The sequence below is a fragment of the Meleagris gallopavo genome, chromosome 2 (assembly GCF_905368555.1).
Source record: "Meleagris gallopavo chromosome 2, MGAL_WU_HG_1.1, whole genome shotgun sequence".
Taxonomy (NCBI): Eukaryota; Metazoa; Chordata; class Aves; order Galliformes; family Phasianidae; genus Meleagris; species Meleagris gallopavo.
The window spans coordinates 75775060-75802918 of record NC_139405.1 but is presented as its reverse complement, the minus strand read 5'-3'; the positions used below and the strand labels follow the sequence as shown (position 1 = coordinate 75802918).

The window sequence follows — 27859 nt, the reverse complement described above, 5'->3', positions numbered from 1 at the left end:
TCCCCAGTCAGCAGTTGCTACATGTCCTACTCCTTCTCTTTTTTCACATGTTGAAATATCCAAGGATGAGTTCAATGTAGCTTTTACTAAAGAAGAGCATGCAAATAGGGGCCCACGTAACAAAATACTCCTGAAATGTGCTCCATGGGCTGGGTCCTGTTCTTATTCTGTCTCCGAGTGTCTTTCCTGGAGGAGAGGAGATTGAAAACAAGCGCATCGATTGGAAGATACCGTTCAGAAAGAGATTTATGATCCTTTCTCATCAGGGATGCTTATGTGGGGTTATTTCTGCCCGAAAGCACTGACTCAGAGCTCACATGTAAATTGCCAGTGTAATTCCACTATTCTGTGTTTTGCAGAATTGAATGTTTTGTGCCTTGCTTCAAGTGTCTTCTTGATGAAAGTCTCACTTTTCTCCTACAGAGAGCTTTGTAGGCAGTTGAGATGTAACCACATCTTCCTGAGCTGCATAGAGGCAGCGACTGCCCGTCAAATGGGTGATACCTTAATCTTGAAACGGACAGCTTCACGTCAAAACCACTGTGTTCTTGCAGCAGTTCTTTTGAATGGTATCATTTCTTCCCGTATGTGTGAGGTTTTGCATGAAGGGAACTACTTGACACTTAGCATGTTAGTCATAGAATGTTAGAGTTACAGAATCATTAGGGTTGGAAAAGGCTGCTAAGATCACCTGGTCCAACTACTGACCCACCCCTGCCATGCCCACTAATCGTGTCCCTCAGTGCCACATCCACGTGGTTCTTGATCACCTCCAGGGACAGTGACTCCACCACCTCACTGGGCAGCCTGTGCCAATGCAGCACCACTCATTCTGAAAATAATTTTTTCCTAATATCCAGCCTGAAACTCCCTGGAGGCTGGAGGTACCTGAACAGAATATCACGTCCTTGGTTCTTTGCACAAAATGAAAGATGAATGCCCAGCAAGACCTGGTCATGGAAGTGGGAGATGACAACTTATAGGCATGGTTCATGCAGATTTACATAGCCAATAATTAAATTTTGATCCATATTCTGAGATACTTCATTGTAACACTGAAATACCAGAACAAAGCACTTCTCTTGCTGCTGAAACAGAATAGATTCAGTAATCAGCACCCAATTTGGAAACTAAGAGCGAGGTCTGAAAAGTCATGCAAACAGGTACATGCACTGTTGCTTTACAAGATATTTTCCAGATGATTATCCCAAACTCCCTGTGATCAAAGCAGTACATGCCTGCCTTTATGGGATGAAGAGGTCCAGCTGGGTGCATCCTCCCTGCTCACTGCAATACTCGGGCAGCATTTGTGTAATTTTTGCCTTCCTGAATTGTGGAAGTCAAGCATCTACCTTTCTTTATTCACCACAACTAAAGTCTGCGTTGCTGTTGTATTTCATCTCCAAGCAGAGTAGCCAAAAGGTCTGATGGAGCTGTAAATATTTGATGAAGTTGCTGACTGGGGCTTGGTACAATATGAGAGCAAACTCAACCCACCACCTAAGGCTGCCCAGGACTCCATCCAACCTGTCCCTGAGCACCTCCAGGAATGGGGCATCTACAGTTCTCTGGGCAGCTGTGCCAGTGCCTCACTGCTTTCTGGATGAAGAATTTCCCCTAGAATCTAATCTAAATCTCCCCTCTTTTAGTTTAAAGCCACTGCCCCTCTTACAGACGAGGAGAAAACAAACAACAAAAATTATACAAATAGGAAATTCTGCTCCCACTCACAGAGAAGTTTGGAAATCTCAACAGATAATTTTCTCATAATTATGAAAAATGTGGAACAAGCCTTGGATTCAACATGTTGGTTGGAAGGTCTGCGTCCTGAAGAGTTTTGGGTGAACGCAATTCTTCTCTTTTCCCTCACGACTCAGAAGTACTAGAAAAACAGGCAGAAATCTTCCCTTGAAGCAGTGGGTGCCAGATTTAACACTTTTTAATTCTGTTGCCACTTTTTAAAAGATACAGCATTTAGTATAAAAATATCAGTTTTTCATAACTATTGTTTATGGACTCTGGCTTATGATTTAACATATATATTAGACTGCTAGAGGGAGCTGCATCCTACAAAAAATAAGGCACTGGTATTTTCACAAGTATATGGTAGTAGAAGGACTATTTCCAAACACTTTTCTTAAAAAAAAAAAAAAAGAGAGAGAGAGAAAGGAAGAAATATAGGGGGGAAAGTTAAACTATAAACACAAGATCAGCCGTACTCAAGGCACAGCCACCTTTGAGGCAAGTTGGGTGGGGCAAGAAATAAGTATGCCTGGGTTTACTGGTGCAGGTGTTTGCAACTCCTCTGGCCATCATGCTGTCAAAGAGGACCTCAGAGGTCAGAGGTGTTTGGAAACTTATCCTGGTGCCATTTCTGCCAACTACTCCTGTTAATAAGTGCGAGCAAAGAGCCCTGCCTCGTGCTGCTGATGTGCAGCCAATTAGCGGTGCAGAAACAAGGTGAGAAAGTCTCGACCAAGCTATAGGGACAGACAAGCTCAGGGAGGGAGCTGAGCTTGGGGGTCTTGTTCTATATTATCAGATTTTAAAGTAGTGCTTACATCTAGAGCATGAGACAATCCAGGTACCAAGTACAGGGGAGAGATATGAGCTCAGTCCAGCCACCACATGTGCTTTTGGTTTTCATCCACATCCCTTGGGCACCGTAGATACGTTCTGAAGCTGATATATATATGGGAACTGCTAAAAGCATCAATAAATTATTGATATATAATCAGACCGGGGCAAAAATCTTACTTAAATGTCTTCCATGCCTTGTTAAAGAGTTTAGCTTTTCTTAAACTAAATTTCTTTAGTTTGGTGAGGCAGTTTTCTAAGGAACCCACTGTTAATGCTATCCATACTTTGAGGAAGTGGGTAGGTGTGGATATAACTAAAAGCAGGCTCTTTCCCAACCTACCCAGATGTGAAGGAGTTTTTGTGAGGCCATATCCACCCTGGCCATCCCTTGTCATTGCTCTTGCCTGTACCAGAGGAGTACTGGAATGGTGTGAGCATTGCAGGGCTGGTTCCTGAGCAGCCAGAGCCAGATGATGGAGAGCAAACTGAGATTTTCATCCTTGATCTAAACAGCTTCCCACAGTGAAGGAATTTGAGTTGCAACCCTCTCCTATGCTTTCTGAGAACCCTGGACTGTAACCACAGAATCATAGAATCCCAGAATCTTCAAATCATAGAATATCCCGTGTTGGAATATACAAAATTTAATGGACCAGTTCCTGTCCTGGCCTTATGGCTGTGCCTCAGGACAGCATGTAGCACTGTTCCAGCAAGGAACAAGCAGTAGGCCTACTACCATGAAGCCTCTGTTAACTGGACTTCAGATATAAATGTATAAGTTGTTAAAAAGTGCAGAGGCTTCTCTTGGCTTAAATTCTACAGTGCAGCTTAATTTGATCTTCTCTTTTTTGTTTGATAGTGTGTAGCACATTCTAAACAACCCTTTCATAAAATGTTCTTGCAAGGTTAAGAGCCGTAGTGAAATAGTCCTTGTTGATTGCTAGATTTATACCTGAGAAGCCTGCAGGCAGCATACTGTGAACTATATGATGATTTTAATGTGAGGGTGGCATTTGCATGGATACAATTTCCATGACTTCATAACCAAGCTATTGTTTTCTAACCAAGCACACAAAGGGAATTATTCAAGAGAAAAAGAAAGATATTATAGTTCTTTCAAAAATTGTATTTTGGAAGCAGGTAATCTCTCTCTCATTCCTGTATTTAATTTCTGATACTATTGATACTACAATGTGTTTTCAGAAAAATACATTTTCTCTGTGGAACTGTTTCTTAAAAATATGTTCTTTTAAATACTATTTTCAGCAAGAAAGCACACAAGTAATTTTATCTTGACAGTCTAAATCATAATGCTTTTATATCATTCATTCAACAATAAATATCTTAATGGACCTTTTAATGTAACAACATTTAAATAATTTCACTATCTAGTACAGCACTACCAGCATTGATCTAATTTTGGGCAATATTAGAATACTTTAAGCTGTTCCACAAGGCAAGAAATCTTGTATACATGTTTGAAGCTGCGTGCAGTACAAAGCTGAGCAATACTGTGTGATCTTGAAAATGATCCTAAAAATCAATTGTTCTGACTTTTCAATTACGCTAGAACGTTTTTTGGCAGACAGATACATATGCTGTTTTTTAATATATATTAAAAAAAATGGAAATTATGATGTCAAAAAAGAGCTTGAAATGTCCAATGCTTGTAAAAGCCAGCCTTGGATGGTGCAGCCCAGATGATGGGGAGATAATCATCAACAAGCTACATGCATCACTAAGTGCCACATACTGGCTATCTACCCAACCTAACATGTTGGGGTTGAAGTGCCAGCAGTTACTTGATGGCTTCTTGAACTTTGAACCACCGCAGTACTGATAAAGTATTGATCTTCCTCATTTCCCCCTAGTCTGCTGGTGCCTAGTCGCTCTTCACAGGAAATTCACTTTTTCAAGCATCACACAAATGTCATCTCGCTCTTCAGGGAGGCTACAAGTACTCCCACTTCGGTGTGGAGAACAATAAGATGTTTAACGTCCCTCTTCCTGGCTCTTAGCAATTAAATGTATTTCCTCTTTGCTGATATTAATAAATGGTCTGACAAAGTTTTGGCAGAGTGACACATTGTCTGAAAACTGTTCATCCGGCTTTTCTCTCATTCTTTGCAACATAATCAGGGAAGCACCATCAAGAAGCACTCGAGAGGAGAGGGAACATCAAATAAGAGAAGATTACTGGAAAAGTGTGGAGCTGTTGTAGGCACTATGCCGATCTCCCTTACTTTTACATGATGCTTTCTCTTGAATCTGCCTCTCAGACAACTTCAGCACTTACTTTTCTTGGCACTTCAAAATTTACAGGCTAAGATGAGGATTTTTTAGTCTGGGAGTCAGGAGCAAATAGAAAACCATAGAGATGCATAGTGTCTGGAGGGAGAGCACAACCCCCCTATCATGAGCTAACAGTAGTGGGACAGAAGGGGAGAAACTTTCCCACCAGCAAGGAGGGCCTCCCTCCAAGCTCCCATTCTTGGCACAATGCAAGTCCCCTGCCAGCTCCATGCAGGAGTGTGGGACAGGATCTTTGCTCTCCACCCCAGCAGTGTACTCACACTGACACTCACCAGGAGAGAAGGAATGCCCAACTCTGTTGGCTCCACATGGCATGGTGACCTGCTGGTAGCACCTAGATGCTGAAATGTTTGTGGTGGAAATGCTTGTGGGCAGGGGACTGAGAAGTTCCGAGAATGGTTTCCGGTGAGCAAGACAAAGCTGAGCTCACTTTCTTCTACATGCATGCTCCCTAAAAATGAATTTAAAGAAGTTGTCCAGAAGCTTTGACACTTGCTGATTTAAAGACATGAAATCAAATTACTGTAAGCTCTGGTATGGCTGGTTTTGCTATTTCCCTCAATACCCACTAGAAATTAAGCACAGGAGCTGGGATTCACATGTCTGAGATTAGTGGAGTTGCTCAGGTATCGAAGCAGTGACAAAGTGGAAAGTTCTTCCTAGCAGAAAAAGTAATTAGCCCCTTTCAGATCTTCAATTTGACACTAGCTTAGCATCAATTATTCTCCATTGGGAATGTTACATCTTAACAGGGCTCATTGTAATATCATCTTTTCTCAGTAGTAATCGGAAGATAGAAGGCCTCTTCAAATCATTGTCTTACTGCACTGAGACTTTTAAACTTTTAACATTTCAGCCTCCTACTTATCAGCTGATACAGTTTGCATTGACTTCAGCACCTGAACAATTCCAGTATTCTCAGGTGTTTGGAAGTCAGCTCTTCCCTGCCTACTCCCACCCCACCAAATTTTGGCAATAGTCTGCAGAGAAAAGCAGCAACGTTTCCGAGAAAAAAGGTATTGTTATACTTGAAGTTAAAATTCTCAGGATGAAGAAAACATGTCAAAATAATTTGGTGAATCTGTGAGGCTGGGTTTGGAGTGAGAAAAGGTAGTTCCACTGTGTTTATTTCAGCTTAATAAGGAAATCCTCTCAGCCCTGGGTCTCTCAGCTCCTTCGGGTCAAAGCAGATCTTCAGAAAGCACCGTGCCATCCTTGGGTTCTTCCAGCTATGGGAAACTGGCAAACGTAGAAGTACACAAGCAAAAAGTACAATGTATTTTTAAAAGCTGATCTGCTGTCATGGTGCACACTTCCTCAAGAATTTTAGAGAGCCTGGTACACTCTGTGCCAAGGAGATCTTTCATCTGAAGGACAATTCATAGCACTACCTCACAGCCAGTTGCTCTTCATGGCCTTATGAAGTCATACTTCTGTTGAATTGCTTTCTTCCATTTTCTCATTTGACATCCAAAATCCCACGTCCAGTATAACATCGTGTGTTTGAGGCTGTTAGAACACGGTTAAGGAGACTCAGTTGTGCAGCTGTGTGACTGAATCCCTCAAATAGTTCTGATGATCAGCCTCTATGCACAGCTCCAAGTTATTCTGAGTAGAGGATTGCTGCAAATAAGGAGAAAAAGAAGTAAATAAATTGTAAGCGACCTCCTTTCCTGTGCCTCCAGATTGGGACACTCTCTGGGTAAACATCTCTGAGCAAAGCTGTTCTAAATTAAACAAATCACTGGCTTTGGTGAGCATAATACGAGTCTGGCAATAAAAGCTATTTAAAATCCCATGAAGACCCTGAAGCTCTAATCCGGAGCACAGCAGGCCTAGTGTGTGCTGTTGCCAGCAGACCTGACAGATGTGTGCTGCTCTGGCCTAGCCGGGCCTGTTGTTCACTGCCCAGAGCAGAGTGCCAGCACTCCACCCCTATGATAACTTGGGTTGTAGTGGGATACAGTTATGTCAGTACTGGGACACGGTGATGAGGTGTGCTGAGGGCACCACAACTGGGCAATATACAGTTCAGAGCAGGGATGTTGGGAAGTGTCAGGAAGCTGGGTATTGTTGAAGGACTCGCAAGAGCTGCTGGGCTCAGTGGGGAAGCTGTGGTGCTCTGCACAAGCAGAGGGCTCCTGTGGAGATGTTTGCTGCTGGGGCTGGTACCCAGCCAGCTCTGTTGCCACAGGGCCCTAGCTGAAATTAAAAGGTCCATTTGAAACTAGTTGTGCTGAATGTTTTAACTTGATTGTTTGAAGCATTTCTAATAATTGCATTGTAAACCTCATCTTCATTTATGAGTTTCTCTTTGCAAAATGTTAACAATCGCAGGTCACCTTTGAGATGGAAGCATCTTAGCATCTGTTGCAAAAGCTTTTTAAGAGTAATTCAAGCCTTACTTTGTCACCAGATCATTTCATGCACTAATGCATTGGGAGTGTCAAACTGTGCTGATAATAGCGGAGTTTTCTTTCTGCTTCTGCTTATTCCTGTTCAGATACAATTAAGGCAAGAAGTGTCTTAGGGGTGCCTGATCACATGCATAGCTCCCCTTTTGTCTCCTATGGCAAATGCATTCAGAACTATAAGGTCTTTGGAGAAAGGCTTCTATCTATTAGGGCAGCACTTCACCAGCTTGGCTCATGGCCTCAGCTCCTGAATGTTGGCCAGTGGTTGTGGAGGGCAGTTTAATGAGAGTTGAATATACATCTAATCTTCAGCATGAGATCAGCCCCAGAAACTGCCTCTGGGAGGATTGCCCTATTTAAAGGTAGGCCTCTGCTTTCGGCTTTCTGAACTTATATTTGTACTGCAGCAAGATTCCAATCCAGCAAAGTCCCAAAAAAAACCTGAGACTGGGGGATTTAAAACTTTTGTTGAGACTCCCAACATTTGCTAGCAGATGGAAGTCTTTTCCACTGGCTTCCAAGAGCTGTAAGAGAGCATATGGGATTGAAATCAAGAGGACAGTGTGTTTGTGTATCAATGAACCTGAGGCAGTGTGACACCAAAGCTGCCACCTGGCACAGGGAAGAGCAGGGCATCTTACACAAGGTTCTGCTGAGAATATCCAGAGTATGCAGGAGGACAACCCTAAGGCAGAATTCCATCCTGAGTATATTTTGCAATGCACTAATGGTGAAAGCATTTAGCAATATTTAATGGGGCTCTGATCATGCCTGAGGCATCCAAAAAGTAAATTCAATCATTCTCTGAAGGCTGCAGTATGCCAGAGACCAGATACTCCTGTTGCAAGGTGACTTGATCCCAGGCTACCTAACAAGCAGTCATTCCAGTTATTCCCACCATACAGATGGAGTAATTTAGGCAGTGCCCTTGCATGCTGATCATCCCCTGCAAACCAAACTGATTCTGACTGTGCACCTGTGCGTGGTTTCAGATGCCCAGTATAATATCTTCTCAGACGAAGAACTCAGTGGTGAGTGTCAAACCACTCCTTCACTACATCAGTTTCAGGCACAGGTTTATAATTTGACCCTGTGTAATCCATCAGAGTTTATCTATCTTAGCTAACGATGACCTTCTACATGAATATATAAAAGTTTAATGCTTTTCCATTTTCTGTGTGCCCATAAATTAAATATATTCAGTAGAAAACTGGGGATATATAAGTGAAAAGAATCAGCTCCCTGCCCTTTTTCCCTGACAAAAAATTGTAGCAGACTATAACTAAAAAGTAGTCATAACTTGTGAGTCACAAAAGACTCAAGGGTGAATGCAATTAGAAAAAGAGAATTAATGGTATATTGTCTGGGTATGTCTGAACTGCAGGCAGACACCGAAGCATCAATAACTCAAAGCAAGAGAGGTTGCTGTTATTGTTCAGGTTTTTTTTTTTTTTTTCAGACCACTTTAACATCTTATGCAAAAATAATTTGAAATAGTTTCTGATTATTTCCAGGGGAAATACATAGCCAAAATTTGTTGCTGTAAACATAAATTCATGAGGAAGACAGAGTAATGCTCTGTGCTAATCATAGTGTTGAATTGTCAGTGTCATCGAAGATATATAAAGTACCTAAAAATGGCTTTTCTATTGTTTACGTGATTTTTTTTTAACACTAGTTCTCTCATGATAGCAGAATATCTGACACAGTTGTCTCATTACCAGTTTCAGCAGAGATCTGGACTGGAATAAACAGCCAATATAATAATGCTGCACAAGGGTGCAGGGATGAAGATATGACAAACCATAGTAAAATCAGCAGTATAGCAGCATTATTAACCTTTTTTTTTTTTTTTTTTTTTTTTTTTTTTTTTTGTAGCTGCACTAAATTTTCCACAGACAAGAGCATTAGTGATTTTAACTTTGATTGAGAACTGCTATTATCCACTCACAGCGTGTGGGAGCAAACAGGCACTTGGATAAATCATAAAAAAGAAAACCACTTAGCAAGTTGCTTTCCTCAGTAACACCTTTTTCTGAAGGTACAAGGCTGAATGCTGTAGGGAGAGTGTGTGTGAAGAGAAAAGCAAGGCTGCAACAGCCTGCTGCAGGTGCTCAAGGTCAGCCCCTCTCACTGGAGACCATGAGGTCATGTTTGGCTCGGAAGGTATTCTGATATGTTTCTAAAAAATTAAGTAATTAAATATTTCAGAGAGTGAAAGTCATCAGCATTCTAATGCAGTGTTAATGGGGTCTTTCAGGAATCTCAAAGATCAGCTTCAAGAATGACAGAACTCGAGCCATTAGCAAGCTCATCCAAAAGTAGTCATCCATCAGACGTGAGTGTCTCCACAATCCCGGCTGCGGAGGAGTGTGAGGAGCAGCACTACATTCCTGCTTGCAGCCACTGCAGGAGACATGAAACTCATGCCAATAACCATCTGAATTCCCTCCTTGTCCTGCTGTGGACTGTCGGCCCAAGGGTGTGTTTGCCCAGCAATGGGTGAAGCTGGAAGTGACTCCACCAGCCCAAGTACACGGACAGCATTGAGGCAGCAGTTCACGGGAGATCATCCTCTCCACAACTGGTGCTAGATGAGAAACAAATCAGTCTACTTGGTAATATGGAATACCTCTCACATTGTCTTTGAGAGGAAGAGCTGATGATGGACTGTCCACAACAACAACACGATATTGGATTGGGTATTTTTTTAACAAGGGCAACAGATAGTGCCAATGTGACACAAGAGGATGAGGAGTAAAGCCTCTAGCTCCTTCTCCACTGCTTGTCACCTTCTGCAGACCTCATCTCCATGAGACAGCCTGCAGGTACACAGCTGTGTTTGAATGGGACAAAGCGTGGTGAGAAAAAGACAATTCCATTTGCCTCATGGAAGGTTGGGATAGACTCCAGAGTGAATTCCTCCTGATAACTCCTACTGGATATATATTCTACCAACACCTATGGAAAGGACCAGAACCACAGGATTTTCTGCCCTTCTATGATGTAGAAACCAGCAATAAATTATTTTGATTACAAGGCCTAATATATTAATAGAACATATAAAACTGTCTTTTTATTTCACTGTATACAATTTGCTACAGCAACCTACAGCCGTCCAAGGTACTTCAGCTTCAGTTCCACAACTCATGGGTCACTGAGAGATGCTCCCCGAGCTGAGGAGTCCATGTGTCACCAGCACCTTCGTACCAACAGTGTGGTGTGATGCCTTCAGAGCATTCCACAACTCCTTTAGCATATATTGAGCATCTGAAGCCACAGCGGGGAGAGGCAGAAGGTATCCCTGAGGCTGACTGTCCCCACAAAGAGCAAGTGACCACCTTTGGGGCAAGAACTTGGAGAGTGGTTGGGCTGCACAGCAAGTTGGAGCATCTCTACAGGGCTTTGTCCAGATACATCCTCCTGTCCCATTTTGTAGTTTGGGAGTGATTCACTACCCTGGCAGTCCACTCTGCTGCCCACGCCCCAAGGAGGGGCTTAGTGCCAAAGCAGGGATCCCCAAGTCCCCCCCAGAATAGTGAGCTGTGACTTCTTGCCATGTTTTCTCTTGCTTCTGTTAGTGTCCTGTAATTAGAAGAGGTGTGATACCGGTGCTGCTGTCATCAATTTACACTGATTTTCAGGTATTTCTGGTTTCCAGTATTTCTAAAAAACTTTACTATGTAGATAAAGATTTCCTTTTTAAATTAGTATGGGTTGGGATGATGCGTGTATTTTCTTCTCATTTTCTTATCACAGTCATGCAAGTTTGGCCTCTAGAGGTCATCTAATTCAACTGTCTTTAACAAGCATCAAATACAAGTTATCTACCTGCAAGCATGTTGTGCAGTGCAGTGTGAGGGATCATGTGGAATTATGATGATCCTCAAGTATCATTCCTGGGAAAGTGAGCAGCTGAGATGCCACCAAGAATGCTACAAACAAATTAAAGGAGAATGGGGGATAGCCACCACATAGCATCACATTCTGCTCCGCACCCCTATCAGAAGCATGTTTCTCACTTGCAGATTTGATTATTGACTCCTAGGTCACAGCAGGGTCTTGTTTTCTTCTGATGCTTTTAGGGTTGGAATGGAAAGTGAAAACTGAGAACAATAATTACAGAATTTAAGTTGGATTTTTTCTAAATACACATATGAAACTTGGGGTTGAGAGAGGAAGGAATAAGGACTTCAATCCACTTTCTAGAGTCTGATCTCAAGTCAGTTGTCAGTGATTGTTGGACCAATTTGGGGGACATTGCGTTTTAGTAATGAGTTCCTGGAGCTACTATGCTCTGAAAACGAGATCATTTTGCAATTACATTTTCTCATTTGTAGTGGTGGTCACAATAATGCACTCTTGTGTATTACCTGCATTATCTGGCAGTGACTGAATGAGACTAAATGAAACCAACATCCTGAAAGTTTCATTAATCCTCTGATACAGAGGAATGATGTTTTGTGTTCCATAACTGTAGACATGTTTGCATGTGTGTCATTGGTTTTTGGTAACAAAGATATCAAAAGTGATAACACAGAGAGTTTCCCTTACAAGTCAAAGCTTCATAGAGCTTTTGCTTGTAATGTCACAACACAGCAATATCCACAAGAGGTGTTTTCTGGTTGTATTTCACAAATGCAGACCACATCTACACAAAGAGAAACGGATACATGAAGTTTGTGGTTAAAAAAAGAAAAAAGAAAAGAAAGGAAAAGAAATGCAGTGTTAAAATTATGCTAAAATGTTACTCCCTTTGGATGTTTCCATTATTAATCTTTCACTGTGTACATCAGTACTGGGATTTGGGGTCAGAACTGATGGTTCTGGCATATTGACACAAAGTAGGTATGTTTTGCTTTTTACACTTTCTGACTTCTTAGCAGTTCTGTGCTGTGCTGTCCAAGGCAATGGTACTGTTAAAGGGCAAGAGTCAACATCTGATGATGAAGGTTGTTACTGTGGGCCAGGTCTCATTTCCTGTTCTTCAGCACTCACCCTCTGCAGCTACTTTCATTTCCCTCAGGAGCTGAGAATTCTCGTGTATCAGCTCACATGCAACTTGTTTCAAGTCTGAGCAAGAAGACTGTCGGCTCTTGCTGCTTTGATGATAGGGAAGAAACTTTGTTTCTTCCACTTGGTGCAGGCACTTGCACAGCTCAGAAATAATGGAAGGCAGGAAGGATAAATTGCTGTCTTTCAACCAATGAATTTCAAAACATTTTTCTTCCTTGTAGTCACCTATGATCCTATAAGAAGTTCTACCCAAGCAAGTATACGTAGCTTCCTGAAGTAGATATTCGGTAATGTGAATGAGACATACACTTGTCATCTTCTATCTCCTCATCATCTCCTTCATTTTCTGAGGCAGAGTAAATCAAGGCTTTGCTTGTGGTGATAATTAAAGCACTCTGGTTTATTCCAGAATTTAATATTGTTCTTAATGAGAAGAACAGATTTGAAATGTACACAGTAGGTAAGAAATGCATCCTGCCTTTAAAATCAGTCTTCTGTCACTGAGACAGGCACAAGGGGGGGAGCAGTAGGGGGGATCCTAGTTGATTTTTTTTGGGGGGGAAGGGTGTTGATTGTGTCTGACCCTTCCCTTGATAGCACAATGTTAAGACTTCTTATTTGTTATGACTATTAGGTGCTGCAGCAGAACCCAACTAAGGAAGGACAAACACTCACATGAGGATTGTTCTGTTTAACAGAGGGGGCATGTAGTCATAGGATGTTCTGAGTGTACCCATAGTCTTTTGTACTCAGTACAAGCAATCTATCAAACAGGGGAAATGAAAGTATGGAATATAAAGTACATACCTAAAAAACGTTTGACTTCCCAGGGCACTTCCCTGAGAATTAGAGATGAATATGGTCCTTCCTCTCTGTTTTTCTCCCTCTCCAGCAAACACACAAACACCTGCTGTTATAATATACATTACTTGCAGAGAAGTTTGGCTCTTCACATTTTATTACACCTGTTAAAAGACAGCTCAGTCTTTACAGCGTATGAACTTTCATAATTAGTCTGTATTTATGTTGTATTTGTGGGTTAATTATATTGTACTTATGGGTTTTGATGGCTAATTACCACTAATTCATATAATGACTTGTCTGAAATGCTTGATGTTCAGTCAGTTTCATAATGCTATGTTCTGCTTATCTTGTATTTACATGGTAATTGCTCCAGACATGTAGTTGTAGTGCCAGCTACTTGAGCTTAGAAAAGTTTCCAAAAGCAAAGGTATGGCTGAATTATCCCAGGCAGTGGACAAAATTGAGCATGTTAGTTTGGTTGTAGGTTTAGTAATGGTGTCAGAAAAAAGTATTACTTTTCAGTTACCGCCAGGACCCTAAAGAACCTAGCTGCAGTGTCACATCTGTCACTGAACTATAGGGGTAACCAAAAAATCATCCACGTGTGCTGTTAGCTCAGCGAGTGTCTAGCATTGATCTGTCAGTTCCCATGGCTTCCACCACCAATAGCAAAGTTCAGAAACAAAAGCAGCAATTTCTGCTGCTTCTGCGTAACTCCACTCCATAAATGTGCAGCCTTTTCCACAGTGCTCTGGTGTAGGAAACCCAACCTCTGCTGCACTGTGCTTGGCAAATATGATGAAAACCTGACCTCACAATGTTTCAGGGCCATCTCCAGTAACTGTGAGAACTTCCACTGCAGCAATGCCATATTAAGCAGGAGCCCACCCTCGACCTGTTGGGTGTTGCGCACCACATGGGGCATCAGTAATCCATTTCTCCCACATTTGCAATGAGGATGCTGGCTGGATGGAAACCCCACACTTGCAGCCCAGCCCCAGCAGCAGTCCCATGCCACTAGTCCAATGCTTTCACCATCACGAGACGTTTTTCTACTGTTGCCTTCTGCTGTGATAAAACTACTTGATCAGTCACACCCAGTTTTCCTTCCAAAGGAAGTTTGAAGCCATTGTGTGAGTCATCTCCCTTATTTCATCAGCCAGAAATTGGGCATATATTCACTAAGACTTAATTTCAAATCTTTTGCTCACAGTGGAAACTTCTATTGATTTCAGAGAGTTTCAGATCAAGCTTCAATGTTCTTTATACACTAAGTTTTAGTCTGCCTAATATCTTCATTTGGGCCATTATGAATTGCAGAACAGCTATGTACAGAATCAAGCCATGTGGAGATCAAATAAACCCTATCGACATCAGCCTCCTGACAGAGAATAGCAGCAAGAAACAAATGATGACTTGAAAAACAATGCATGTACAGTGACATTTAGCTCGAATAAAGTGATTGTCGCCATACAAATACAAATAGCACCATTTCCCCAGAGCTGAATAGATATATCCGTCAGCAAATATTTCTCTGTCTTTGACATGTCTCTAAGCAGCAAAATGAGAAATTGAGATGGAAAATGCATTCACAGGTGAGAATTCAGTTTTGATTTTCTTTACTTTTTTTTTTCTTAGTTCATTTGGAAGACTTCAACAAGCTTTCTTTTCTAGCCAGTAGTTGAAATGTAAAGTAACAAAATTGTGACAAACCATGGAGTAATACCCTATGGCCAGAAGTCTCCCAAGCCCCTTCTCACTGAAGAATCTAAGCCTGCAGTCACTCTTCAGATAGAAAATGTACAGCATCCAAGGAACTTAGAAGCCTCATGGCTGTTTTCAGAAAGGATTTATGCATCCAGCAGCTATGTTTGATCTTTGCATGAGAGCTAGGGTTTGTGTGGACCAGGGTTTATTTTCAGTGGGCGATAAGTGATTTTGACATCTTTTATAATGGGGTTGTACCTCTGTGAGAGTAAACACTTCAGTATTGGCAGCAAATGGGCCTGTTATTGATGTCCCTGCTGGAGCAGATGTTGAGCCAGGTAGACCCAGGGGGCCCTGCCAGCCTCAGCCTTCATGTGATTCTGTGTTTCTATGGATGAGGGCCCAGACTCAGATCCTTCAGGAAGGATAGATAAGACTGAGAGAAGGTGGCTGGGCAACAACTGTTCACCACAGCCAACAACTGTGCAAGTCTTAAGAGCGTATTTATGTTCTCTTTAAGAAAGGCTATAAAACAAAGCAGAATTTCAGACAGGTGCCAAGAGATAAGCTCAGTTCATCAGTGCATTATGCTGCTCCTGTATTTCTAGTGTTGAGGCAGCATTTGGCCATTAGAAGCTGCAAGAGGGTTCAATCCTGTTGTCCTTACAACAGCCTGTGTGCTGTATGTGGAGCATTAGGCTTGCAAACGGCAACAGAAGCTTCAGCTCAAAGACAGTAAAAATAAGGATTGCCATCTGGGGAGAACATCCAGCTGTAGTTCCTCCAGTAACTTTTCCTGGCTGTATTGGATGTAGTCCTCTAATGCTTCGGGGGGGCTTTCAAGCTGTTCTGGTGTGGTGCTTTAATAGTTTGCAAATTAAACACATTTATTTCCAATGAGAGATGTTTTAAAAATACTTTTGCTTCAAATAATTTTTTCCTAGCAAAAATGGCTTTATTTTACGATGCATTACTTCTGTTTCAACAGAAAAGGAATGAGAGGACAGTGACAACTATGTGGTTCTGCTTCTAATAGCAAAACAAGCAAAACGTTGTTGCAAAACAGACAAAATGTTGTTTTAGTTCAAAAGATACCAGTCTTTAAAATAGTGTTTAAAAACTTATAATTACTGATAGTTCTTCCATTCTCTACACAAATGGCTAAGTCAGGAATTAAGAAAAAAAAAAGAGTAAATCACTAAAAACCTCCTCCAAGTCCTCCAGCACCTTGATGTTTTACATTCATTTCCTTAAAGCACCAAGAAACAATGTAGTCTATTCCCAGTAAGTAGAGGGGAACTCTTCCAGTGGACTTCCAGTTTCATGACAGCATGACCCCTACAGTTAGAATTTCTGGTTGTGGTTTTTGAAGCCAAATGTGCCTGTGTTCCTTTTGGCTTTAGGAAAATAAATGGGTCTTGATCAGGATGGGGCTGCATCTTAACTGCTGCTTCTCTGAGGAGAGCTGTAGATGCTGGGAATGGCATGCTCCTCTTCCCTCCTCTCTATGAATTACACTTAGCTGGCAGTGTCTCACACAGCACCTTATTATCCAAGCTGTCCTCCCACCTGTATTGTATCTGATTGCGGGTCTTAGTCATGCAGTCAATGAATAAGCAGTCTGAATGGAAGCTTGAGCTGTAGGAGGAAGAGTTGTGGAGGCCCCATGCATTCGCCAGTGCTCAGCATGGAAGTTCTTTCCTTCTGTGTATGTATGTGCTTCTGAGTCATTCATTAAAACCATTCAAGGATCAATGCCATGGTCAATCCTATAAAACAAAGTATGTTACAACATTTAAGCAGCATTAAAAGTTTTGGACACACAGGAGCACAGGAGAGGGAGTGTTGAAAACCCAGTGTCTTTTAAAGCATGCACAGAGGGAGGTGAAACAGCAAATTCAGAGAAAAAGGCTGCTTTAGTGATGAAAAAAATTTAGAATTGTGAAGTTGAGTAAGATAGCCTGGCTTTATCAAAAAAAAATGAGAAATTAATCAGAGAACAATCTGTCTATATGAGAACTAAGCATGAAGATTGCAGGAGTCAGCAACCCTTACAGATCATATTTTTTCTTTCCCAGACAAAGGTTAAGTGTGCAGGTTACATGTCTCCTGGCTGTCACTATCTACTAAATTAGAAAATCTGCAGGGCTCAAGTGCCCCTTTTTGCACTAAGGCAAAGTCTGTTGATAAGCACAGCTCTGAAGGCTGCTGCTGTGGGCTAGTATGCCTCTGCTAATGTGTCCCATGCACCAGGGAAGGGCTGGCCACGTATTTTTCATTGGGTTAGCTCACATGACAAGGCTGTTTCTCACCATTTTCACTGTCTTTTACTTCCTCAGTGCTGCTTATCATGCCAAACAGCAGCTCCAAACATCCATAACTCATCTCTGAAGAAAGCAGAGACATAGGGAGGTCTTCCTGCCACAGATTAATGTGAAAGGCAGCACTTGTGTGTTTTGGCAACAGTTGTACAAGAGATTATTACAAATTCAGGATTTAACAAAGGCATATTGATTTATCGCTGCCAAAGGGACAGAGAAGTATCATAATTGCACAATGCCTTAATTGCTTAAAGGAAATGTAAAACTGAGGCTATAACTAACCATGAGGGAACTAACCCTCCTGCACGCGTGTGTTCACATGCACACATGCCATGACAGTTGCCCTTGTTCTCTCCAAGGGATGTCATTCCATTTCTTAAGAAACAGTGAGAGATTCAGTGGCCATGGAGTTGCTGTCAGCCCATCTGCCACTCTATGTGAAATGCAGAGTATTCTGCCCCAAGACTGAATGTTCTTCTGCTGAGAAGGTAGAGGAACAGGCATGGACATTGCCATCTCACAGCTTACACCTACCCAACTGTTTTTAGGGAACAATTAATGATCCTCTTCTCCCCTTCTCCCTCTCAGAGAGCACTCAGTGCCATTACTGACAATCAGCTAATATGCAGTGTGATTGATCCCCTTTTGGAGGAACTCAAATGAGTTTATCCCACCACACCAGTAACATCAGTCTTGGTGTGAGATGACTGACAGCCTGAAGGAATACAAGTGCAAGCCATAAGCAGGCAGTCCTTTTAGTGAGAGCACTTCAATTAAGATAACCACGTTATTAATGTCTCTTCCGAGAACTGACTTATAAAACCACAATCGATTACTACTGTGTTAGTAACACTATAAATATAGCAACCAGATGGTCCCTTACCCTAGTCAAGGGCTGCCAGATACCATGAAGGACAGGTAGCAAACAAAGAATTAAAATACAAAATCTACAATATGTGTGACCACAATCACACAGACATTTTTAAAGGTTAATAATAAGAGGCATTAAAATCCTGTCCTATATTAATAACCAAGGTCAATCACTGATGTCTTCTTGCAAAGCCACTCCCCATTTTAAAACTACCTATTTTCTGGGTCAGGATATATCACAAAAGGCAAAGAGACGAAAGCTGGATGTCCCACCTAGGAGCATGCACTGTATCCTGGATGCCTGCTCTTTGCTGTTGTGTGTGAACCCAGGAGCTCAGCACTGCTGATCTGTTCCAAGGACAGGATTTAAGATATTGTGGAAGCCTTCAGCCCGATATCTCCAGACTTTTCAGCATTTCAGTATACTTCCTTAATAATATTTGTCTAATACAGCTTTTATTTGTGCTATTTATATTTTCTGAATTTCTAAGGGCTCATTTCCTATAAAGAGCACGGTAACTAAAACTCTTCAGTGCTGGTCTTTGGCATGAAGGATGTGCCAGTCCAGGCTGTGGTCCCTACAGGCAGGTCTTCTGCAGGGAGGATGCTTTGTTTACTTGTTCCCTGTCTTTAATTATTGCAGTTGTTTTCCAAGGAACTGCTGAGGAGTGAGCAGACCTAAACAAACAAACTTCTCCTTTGCCCTAATGGAAACCCCAGCATCAGATCTGATAAAGTATGACGGGTTTCACTTAAAGACAAAAGTTCATTAAGGAAGAAAATAATTTGTTTTTCAGATTATCCTTGTCTTGCAGAGAGGGGACAAAGCTCGGAAAGGATTTCCCAAAGGTTATTCTTGCATGAAAGGCTCTTCGCTTCCTTCTGGGTTAAGTACGTGTATAGGAATTGCTCAGCAGAAACATATGTGGCCATACACCTCTGGGAGAAATGCCAGGGCTGAAAATCTTCAGAGTTCTTAGGGATGTGAGGACAAGGAGGAAAATGCTGCTTACCTCAAGAAGTAGCAGGAGTTCTCTTGTGCGTGGACCAGAACAACAGGCAGCTGTGAAGGAAGGGGGGTGCCTTGGTGTCTCCCAGTACCTTAGAGTTTGCTTGTTGGAACCCAGGGCATTAGTGAAGTAATTCTGCTGAGGAAAATAAGAATTGCAATTGCATCTGTCTCATGCTTCAGAAGTGCAAAAAGGCCCTTTGCTTTATCCTCTGGTCAAAAAATCAGGCATAGCCAGGGAGTAAACAAATGGAATCAAGATCTCGCTTCATGGAGAAGACTTGTATGAAGAATTTGTGAAGGTTTGAGTTAAATTTTTGTCTTTTTGAAGCCTGAATGACCAAAACAGTGTTTTCAATGCAGTAATAACCTGAAAACTGATAGATGAATTTCCATGTGGTTTCTCCAGTCTATTCAGTCCAATATTTTCTCCAAGGCTAATCAGAATTTAAAGCAGTTTCTGAAGAGCAGAGTGTAGATGGAGGGGCCTGCTTGCACTATGGATGTATTCTACAAAGAGCAGCCTTTTTTCAAGTTTGTATTATCAACCTCATTCAGAAGAGAATTTCTGTCTCATTACAGTTTTTGAACAGGAGTCCTTGTACAAAGAACTAAGCAGCTGTCCAGTTACACATTTCTAATTTCTCATTCATATTTTTGATTCCTCTTAACTTGCATGTGGAAACACTCTCTTGGAGCCTAACCCAAGTCCTGCTGGTGTCAGTGAGAGTGAATTTTATTACCTCTCAAATTTAGTCATCTAAAATCAGATATGTATTTTAAGTGCAACTGTGGAGGAGCCACTTGTAGCCTATGTCAAGAAAGATCAGCATTTCTAGGGGATGATTCCTACCATCTGCCTGAAAGATTTATCTGGAGAAGGGACATGTATAGTTCTGGCAGCAGCTGTGTCAATCCAAGCTTATCATGGGAGCCTGCACAACTAGCCTACAGGAATCCTCACTTTTATATAAGTGAAGTCAAGGGAAAGAGTCTTATGATTTCTTTTAATGGCAAAAGATTGAGGCTTTCAGTTTCTTACAACTTTTATAAGGCGATAAATTACAAACAAGAAAGCAACGTCCCAGAGGATGTCTCAAGTTGCATCCCACAGGTTGCTAACTCTGGCCTCAGTCAGTATTTGGGATGTATGGAAAGGACTTCAGCACTTTCCCAAAATAAACTTCTGAAGAAAAATAAGCCTTTTTAAAGTTATTGTTTGTAAATTGCATCATAGCGTACTGACAGGCAGGGCAATCTGATAGAAATCTCAAAGAAAAGGCAGGAGCTTTTTGTCTGTCTTCTCCAAAGATACACGCAGTGGGATATATGAAATATCAAGAATAATTAGACAAAACTATACAAGCTCCTAGCAACACTAATGTGCTCTGTAAAATTAAGCATTTGCCATAAAGCTTTAAACGTTGTTTGAAAGATGCACGTTAAAGGCAACCTGAGTAATTTTTTAGTACTGTTTCTGAGATATTAATAAAGACATGGATATGAAAAAGCAGAAAAGAAAACTGTGAAATACTGATATGCCTATGCATCATTTCTAAAGATGATATATAGAAGTAATTGATCCCTCTCCTACAGCAATTAAAGTGAAAAGGCAGATTTCCTGTGCTCTTCATCTGCTGAAGCCTGTTTAACAAGCAGGCAAAGAACTATATGCCAGTATCAATAATTCACAGAGACTGCAGAAATGTTTGTTGGAAGGGACCTCTGGAGGTCTAACATCTCATTTGCAGCAAGACCCCCAAATTCAAAGGAGAAATAAACCTGCAGGAAATGCAGACAAAAATGTCTTTTAGAAATGGGAAATAAATGAATGCATAGAAAAAGGGGAAGAAAGGAGAGAAGAAAGAGGAAAAAGAAATCATTTCTTAATAAGATGTGCTAATATTAGAAGTGTAGGATTTTTGCCAAACTCTTTGTTTTTTTCTAGGTTCACTAACAGATGTGTTTTTATCTTCTAGGAAAATGATGAGAGGGAGGAAACCTGGAAGTTTTCTGCTGCGCTGTTGAATATGGGAATATAAAACTTTTTTATCTGAAGTATCTCTGTCCCTCTTCCAAATTGACAACTTCTGAAGTTAGAACTACCTGCTACCCAAAGCAGCCACTTCTCCTTTCACTGTGCATCCTGGAGGGGAAAATGAATTTCACAAATTGTACCACTGAAACCAGTGTGGCTGCAAAGCCAAAAACTGTAACTGAGAAGATGCTTGTCACCCTGACCTTGGCCACAATCACAACCCTGACTATGCTGCTGAACTCTGCTGTAATCGCAGCAATCTCCACAACCAAGAAGCTCCACCAGCCTGCAAATTATTTAATATGCTCGCTAGCTGTGACAGACCTTCTTGTTGCTGTCCTCGTCATGCCCTTGAGTATCACTTACATAATGATAGATAAGTGGACTTTGGGATACTTCATCTGTGAGATCTGGTTGAGCGTCGACATGACCTGTTGCACGTGTTCAATTCTTCACCTCTGTGTTATTGCTCTGGACAGGTACTGGGCTATCACTGATGCCATCGAATATGCCAGGAAAAGAACAGCAAAAAGGGCTGTGTTGATGATAGTCACCGTGTGGACCATCTCCATTTTCATATCAATGCCCCCTTTGTTTTGGAGAAACCACCACAGTGTCAGTATTCCCAGTGAGTGTCGCATTCAGCACGACCATGTCATCTACACTATTTATTCCACATTTGGGGCATTTTACATACCCTTGACTTTGATCCTGATCCTGTACTACAGAATCTACCACGCTGCGAAGAGTCTCTACCAAAAGCGGGGCTCGAGTCGACATCTCAGCAACAGGAGCACCGACAGCCAAAATTCCTTCGCCAGCTGCAAGCTCACACAGACGTTCTGCGTCTCGGACTTCTCCACCTCCGACCCCACCACAGAGTTTGATAAAATTAATGCATCCGTGAGGATCCCTCCTTTTGAGAATGACTTGGACCTGGCTGGTGACCGGCAGCAGATTTCCACCACGCGGGAGCGAAAGGCTGCTCGCATCTTGGGACTGATTTTAGGGGCTTTCATTTTGTCCTGGTTACCCTTTTTCATCAAGGAGCTTCTCGTGGGCCTCCACCTTTGCATTGTCTCTCCAGAAGTAGCAGACTTCTTGACCTGGCTGGGATATGTCAACTCCCTCATCAATCCTTTGCTGTACACGAGCTTTAATGAAGATTTCAAGCTGGCCTTCAGAAAGCTCATCAGGTGTCGAGAACATACTTAAAAGTACTGGGAGATGATGATGATGACATGACTCCTGGCCTTAAGAACGAGCAAAATAATTTGACTGTTGTCATTTCCCTTGACAAAGGGGATTTTGATGTTTGCCTCTTTGCTTAACTCTCTTCAGTCAGTAATTTGTTCTGCTGTTTTTTTACGTATTATTCACAGTAAAAATTTGAAATAAATTTGTTCTACAAAGGAATGGATTTTTTTAGCAATGAAACAAACAGACAAATAACAACAAGAAAATATTAGATATTCACACTTAAGGCATTTTGTGTAATCAATGATTCAAGAAGGAAACAACAATATTCACATTTCTTTTATACTTTTTTCATTTAAGAATTGAATGTCTAACTTGACATGCACTGTAGTAATATAAAGGCTTATAAGCTGAATCCAGAAATTCATGTTCAAAAATTAATAAACTTCATGGTCATGACAACTAAACAGAAATGCTTTACTGTGGCATTTTGAGAAAACTGTAACTGTTTTTAGAAGGAAAATAACCACCATTACAGCAGAATACGCCATTCTATTCTTATCCCCACAGAAATGCACTATCGAAACAGAAGGCAAAGTTCATTTAATTCCTTCTAAAAACAGATCTCATTTTGTACTCCAAAGTAATCATTTAAGTGACCTTTTTTTTTGCCCAGTTTCCTGATTTATGTTAAAAGTATTGAACAGAAACTGTGCAGTTTTTTTGGCAACTGAGAGAAGCTACAAGACACAGCTAGCAAGTGTCACACTTGTAAGATCAGCTGCACACCTGAATGGTCACCTTTTTAATTCTGCTGTTCAATACTGCATTCCTTCAGGGCTCAGGCCATGTGCCTCGGTCAGTTGTGAGGTGGCATTACCCAGTTTTTCCCTACTTCTCCTGGACCTTGCAGTGCACAACCCCATGGATCATCAACCTTAACCCACAGACTCAGGCAGCTGAATGTTTTCTCAGCAGGTCAGTAAAGTACGGTGTTCAGAAATACCATCTGAAAGAAAAAGACAAATTACTTTGTTTGAACTGCAGCAGCAGAAAAGAAATAAGGAAAATAACTTTTTAAAAATAGCACACTTCGTCTTTCAATTTGTAACGGCATTCTTGTCACTTAACCTATGATCAAACCCTCTAGCGGAATTACTTGCTCTGGCTGTTCTCCAAGGAGTTACTTCTCTCATCCAGATAGAGTCCTTCATATCCTTTCTTCTGTGTTTATGGAAGCTAAAATGCCTTGGCTCAAACAGTTTGGAAATGAGAGTGGAAAGAAGCAAAATCAAAGCTAAGAATCTGGCACTGACCATTAGTAACTCCTAAATACTGCTGAAATATTGATTACTTATCTTGCCACACAATTTTCTTTCCATTTTTTTCTGGACAAATTCTTTTTGAATTAAACCAACATACCATATAGAAAATATCACATATATCATCCTGACATGCAGTAACTGAACCACAGCATGGCAGCTCTAAATCCATCAAAACAGATATTAGAGGTAGCAAGAGTGTTGTAACAGCACTGGAAGCCAACTCTGGAAAATGTTTTGAAAATTTACAACACAGAGTCATTTTTCCTATCAAGAGTCCAGGAATTATAAGTAATGTGAGTAATAAACTCTGGGTGGAGCTGAGAAATCACATCCCTGTTTCTGAGGGAAACAAGGGTTTGGTTGGAAAGATGCAGTTCTGCAAGCTGAGTGTAAATCAGATCTGAGGGTGACAAAAGCTGACCTACTGCTTACCCACATTCAGCAGGACTCTGCTTCAAGGACTACAAGTTTTCCACACCTGGATTTAGGAGGCTTATCTCCAGCTATCCTTCTGAAGCTATTGTCACTACTGTCACCTCCATCTATCTTTGTTTCCCTGGTAGCTAGCATTAATATCTAAAAAGAAGGAAAAACAGTCATCTCAACCACTGAGGATATCTTCCAGTGGGGAAGTCCAGAGACCCACTATGGTTTTTTATTTTCACAGTTTGATGGAGATGGAAATTGTCCACTGAAGGTGGGGATCCTGCCTGTAAAACTCCCAAAGCAGCCTCACAGAACACATGTGCTGTTAGGGAAAAAATAACCAAATGCCCAAAATGGTGAGGGTGATCTCCAAAATAGCTGCTGCTGGTAGGGAGAAACGCTTCCAAGAGTGGCATGAAAACTGTAAAACAGACAAGCTGCATCATCTTCATTTCTACTTAAGACCTTCATGTATCTGATCTCCACTATTATCACTCAGGCTACCAATCGGTGTCAGGTTGAAGACCGTTTAATTTTAATATCTAGAGGTAATGAACAGGGGAAGAAAACAGATGGATGGCTAATTTTTGTGCTTCCTTCTTAAATACTCCGCATTCACTGTCAGCTGACTACTGCTTTTGTAGTTAAATCTTTAGTTAAACACAGAGCTATGCTTTCTAACAAACGTCACTAGACTGATGAAGATGTCTTTTATGTTTTTTCCACACACAAAGCCAGGAACAGCTTAAAGGACTGCTGACTTACAACAATTTAACTTGATCAGAAATTACCTGCCATCTGATGGAAATAAAAACCTTTGCTAGTCCGGCACCATTACTTGACAATCTCATTTTTTTTCCATGTTAAGAATTTGTGGATTTTATTAAAGGTTTAGACATTTTCCAAGCTTAGACTTCTTTTCCACGGAAACTCCCCATTTATTCCTATCCTGGGTTAAGCCACACCACGGCCTGCAATGCAAGGTCTTTCCAGCAAGTTCCTAATGAAACATCCAAGACTTTCACCTGACATCCACTTTCCTTAGCCACTCTGAAATATCTTTTCTCCCCAAAGTCTTATTTTCCCTAAAAATCCCCTTGCTCCTTTCCTAGCTCTCTTCCTATCATCTCCCTCTAAAGGTCTCTTCCCAAGCCCATCCCCATTCTCAGCACAGGCTACATATACTTGCTTGCATAACTCCTCTTCATTCCTTCATACTTATTTCCTCTTATTTTACACCCCCAATTTCCCATCTCTCCATTAAGTTTCTGACTCTTTAATTCCCAAATTTATTTTTGTCCTGCTGGAGCAAGATCTACACTCTGCTTCCATCTTATCGCTATTTCAGTGCTGATATCAGCATTCTTGTGAGCTTGGATATTCAAATCTGCTGCTTTTTATTATCTCTTACATGTGCTCCACATTTCCAGAGCGTATTATTCTCTCTATTTAAGCAGCCAGTTCTTTGGAGCAAGTTCGTATATCCCTACTCCCATTGAGCCCCTTTGAGAATGGGGGTTCTCCACCACAGTGATGCACTGAGCTGTTTGAAGCATGTGAGATTTATGTTGTTGACCTTCCTGTATGCAGATGGATGATGGAACTGAACTCTCCAAAATAATTTAAAACAAAGTCCCCGTATCACCAAGTGTATACTGAAAGGGCTGTCACTTTTTGCATTTTACTGCCATGTGTGTGAACTGTGCAGTTTTTCATAGTTGCTACTTCTTTTTTTTTTGGTACTGCCAGCAGTCCGTCCTTTGCATGTACCAGAAGGAAACAAAAAAGCTTCATTTGTCATGAGATGCTAAAAGAACAAAGGAATCTTTTCTAATGACTCTTCATGCTTCTCTATTTTCAACTTCAGTCATCAAAAAGTAAATAGGATTGCAGCACTGGGAGGAAAAACAGGCCTCCAGCACAAGTGGAGAGACTGTTCTTGTGCCTTGTGTCCTCTCATTAACCATTGCAAATATCAGTGATGGACTGTTTAATGTTCATCTTTTACACACCCAAATGATTTGTATGAGAAATTATGTTAAATTGCTTTGTTATTTAAGTGGACATAGATATTGTGATATCTTTTATTGGTGTAGCCAATATATTACAAGTTGTATTTCATAAGAGTCACATGCAACATACATATTACCTTTGTAACTGCTATCTGTTTACTCTTCAGGCCAAAAAAAATAAAATTTTATAAAATGATATGAGTTTGGATAAATACCAGCTTTATTAGCTGTCAAAATACTCCTTATCATTTTCTATTTTGTACTATGTACATAATATTGCCAGCATTTATCCCTTATTCCTCTACCACTGCCAGGGGATTTTTACTTTTTCATGATTACATGTAGATGATTTTATATATATATTGCCTTCAGTATGATGAAATTATTCCTTTTCACCCAGTGTAAGCCAAACGTTTGCTACTTTTGAATTAAAATAAACTAGAAATTATAGCCTGCCATGCCTGTCAGCCCTGGAGAACAACTTACAACATTCCTCATGGTTTAGCGTGGCCTTGCCCAAGCGTACAGTCCTTGCACTACAGATTCTTCCTCAGTGTGTCGGGGAAGAACTCCACTTATTTCCATGAACATTGAATCAGCCCTTAAATGTAAACTTTCAGTGCTGCCCCTGTAAGTAGAAGAAGCAACCATGAGTAAGCTGTGTGAAAAAAAAAACATACACTAGCAAATGTTACGAGCCTCTGCTTAAAAGATAAAAGATTTTTTTACCATTTTTTCCTTTTTAATCACTTTGATTTCCTCTTCATTTTACCCTTCAAGAGCTGTGTGGATGTGGCACTGAGGGACATGGTTTGTGGGCATGGTGGAGATGAGAAGACAGTTGGACTAAGTGATCTCAGAGATCTTTTCCAACCTTAATGCATCATCAGTTCTATGACTTTCTTGCCATTCCTTTTCCCCCCATTCCTTATCTCTCTTTCCTGCCTTCCCACTACAGCCTTTCTCCGCGCCACAGTGGCATCAAGTAACCTGCAGCAAGCAGCAAGGCCACCTTGGGCTGTGCTAACACACAACATCACTATGCTCTTGGTTTTAGGAATTTAGGCTGCAGACACTGCTCCGTGGTACTGCTCTGCACAGCTTCTGCTCCCATTTCATTGCAGCTTCACTACCAGTCAGATATCTAACATGCATCAGGATTCTTCCAAATTAAGGATACTAAATAATACACTATGGTGGCTTCACATGCACCATGATCTCTAAGATCTCTTTTTAATTATTCACTCACTACACTTTTCCCATGGGGCTTCTATCTATAGAAACTACTCCCATGGCCAGTATAGCCCCCTGACACCATAAGCACTGTTGGAAATGCTCCCCTCCTCTCTGTGTATTTTACCTTTTTCCAATTGCTTGCACTGCACTCTTAAAATGCATTAGCATATAGATCAGCTCTCTGAAGTTTTCATGGATTAATTTCCTGCATGACAAATTCTCACCCTCATTTCTGTCTGGTGCAAGGTCCCACATCACTGGGGTACTCAAATCTCCTGAAGTACTATGACTGCAATACTCAATTCACATGCAACATGAGTGTAGATGGACACATTTCCATGAGGTGAGGCACAAAGCGCTGTCTCCTTGAAAGTACACTTTATAAAAGATGCACGTTTTGTAATTAAGACATGAAACATAACTTCTGGGAAGAGGGAGGACTGAATTCATACTCCTCTGTAAACTGCTGGTTTGAACACAATCTGAAATGACTCAGCTTCTGACTATTAATTTTAAAGGAATACTTGAAACAGCAGGTGTGTGCCTGAATTACCAGCAATAAGCAGAGTGAGCTTCCAGTTGTTTTCACAA

General features: G+C 41.2%; 1 protein-coding gene across 2 annotated transcripts in view; it reads left to right on the top strand.

Annotated features, from left to right (window-relative positions):
* The window catches only part of HTR1E (5-hydroxytryptamine receptor 1E), a 29807-nt gene extending 3579 nt beyond the window's left edge, over positions 1 to 26228 (top strand). Inside the window, exons 2-3 of one of the 2 annotated variants that reach the window (XM_085217674.1) lie at positions 9568 to 10951; positions 21014 to 26228. In XM_085217674.1, coding sequence (XP_085073800.1) covers positions 21193 to 22287 — 1095 coding nt within the window. In that variant the 5' untranslated portion in view covers positions 9568 to 10951; positions 21014 to 21192 and the 3' untranslated portion in view covers positions 22288 to 26228. The remainder of the gene's footprint in view (positions 1 to 9567; positions 10952 to 21013) is intronic. The other variant, XM_085217675.1, reaches the window with a different exon arrangement.
* The last annotated feature ends 1631 nt before the right edge of the window (positions 26229 to 27859 follow it).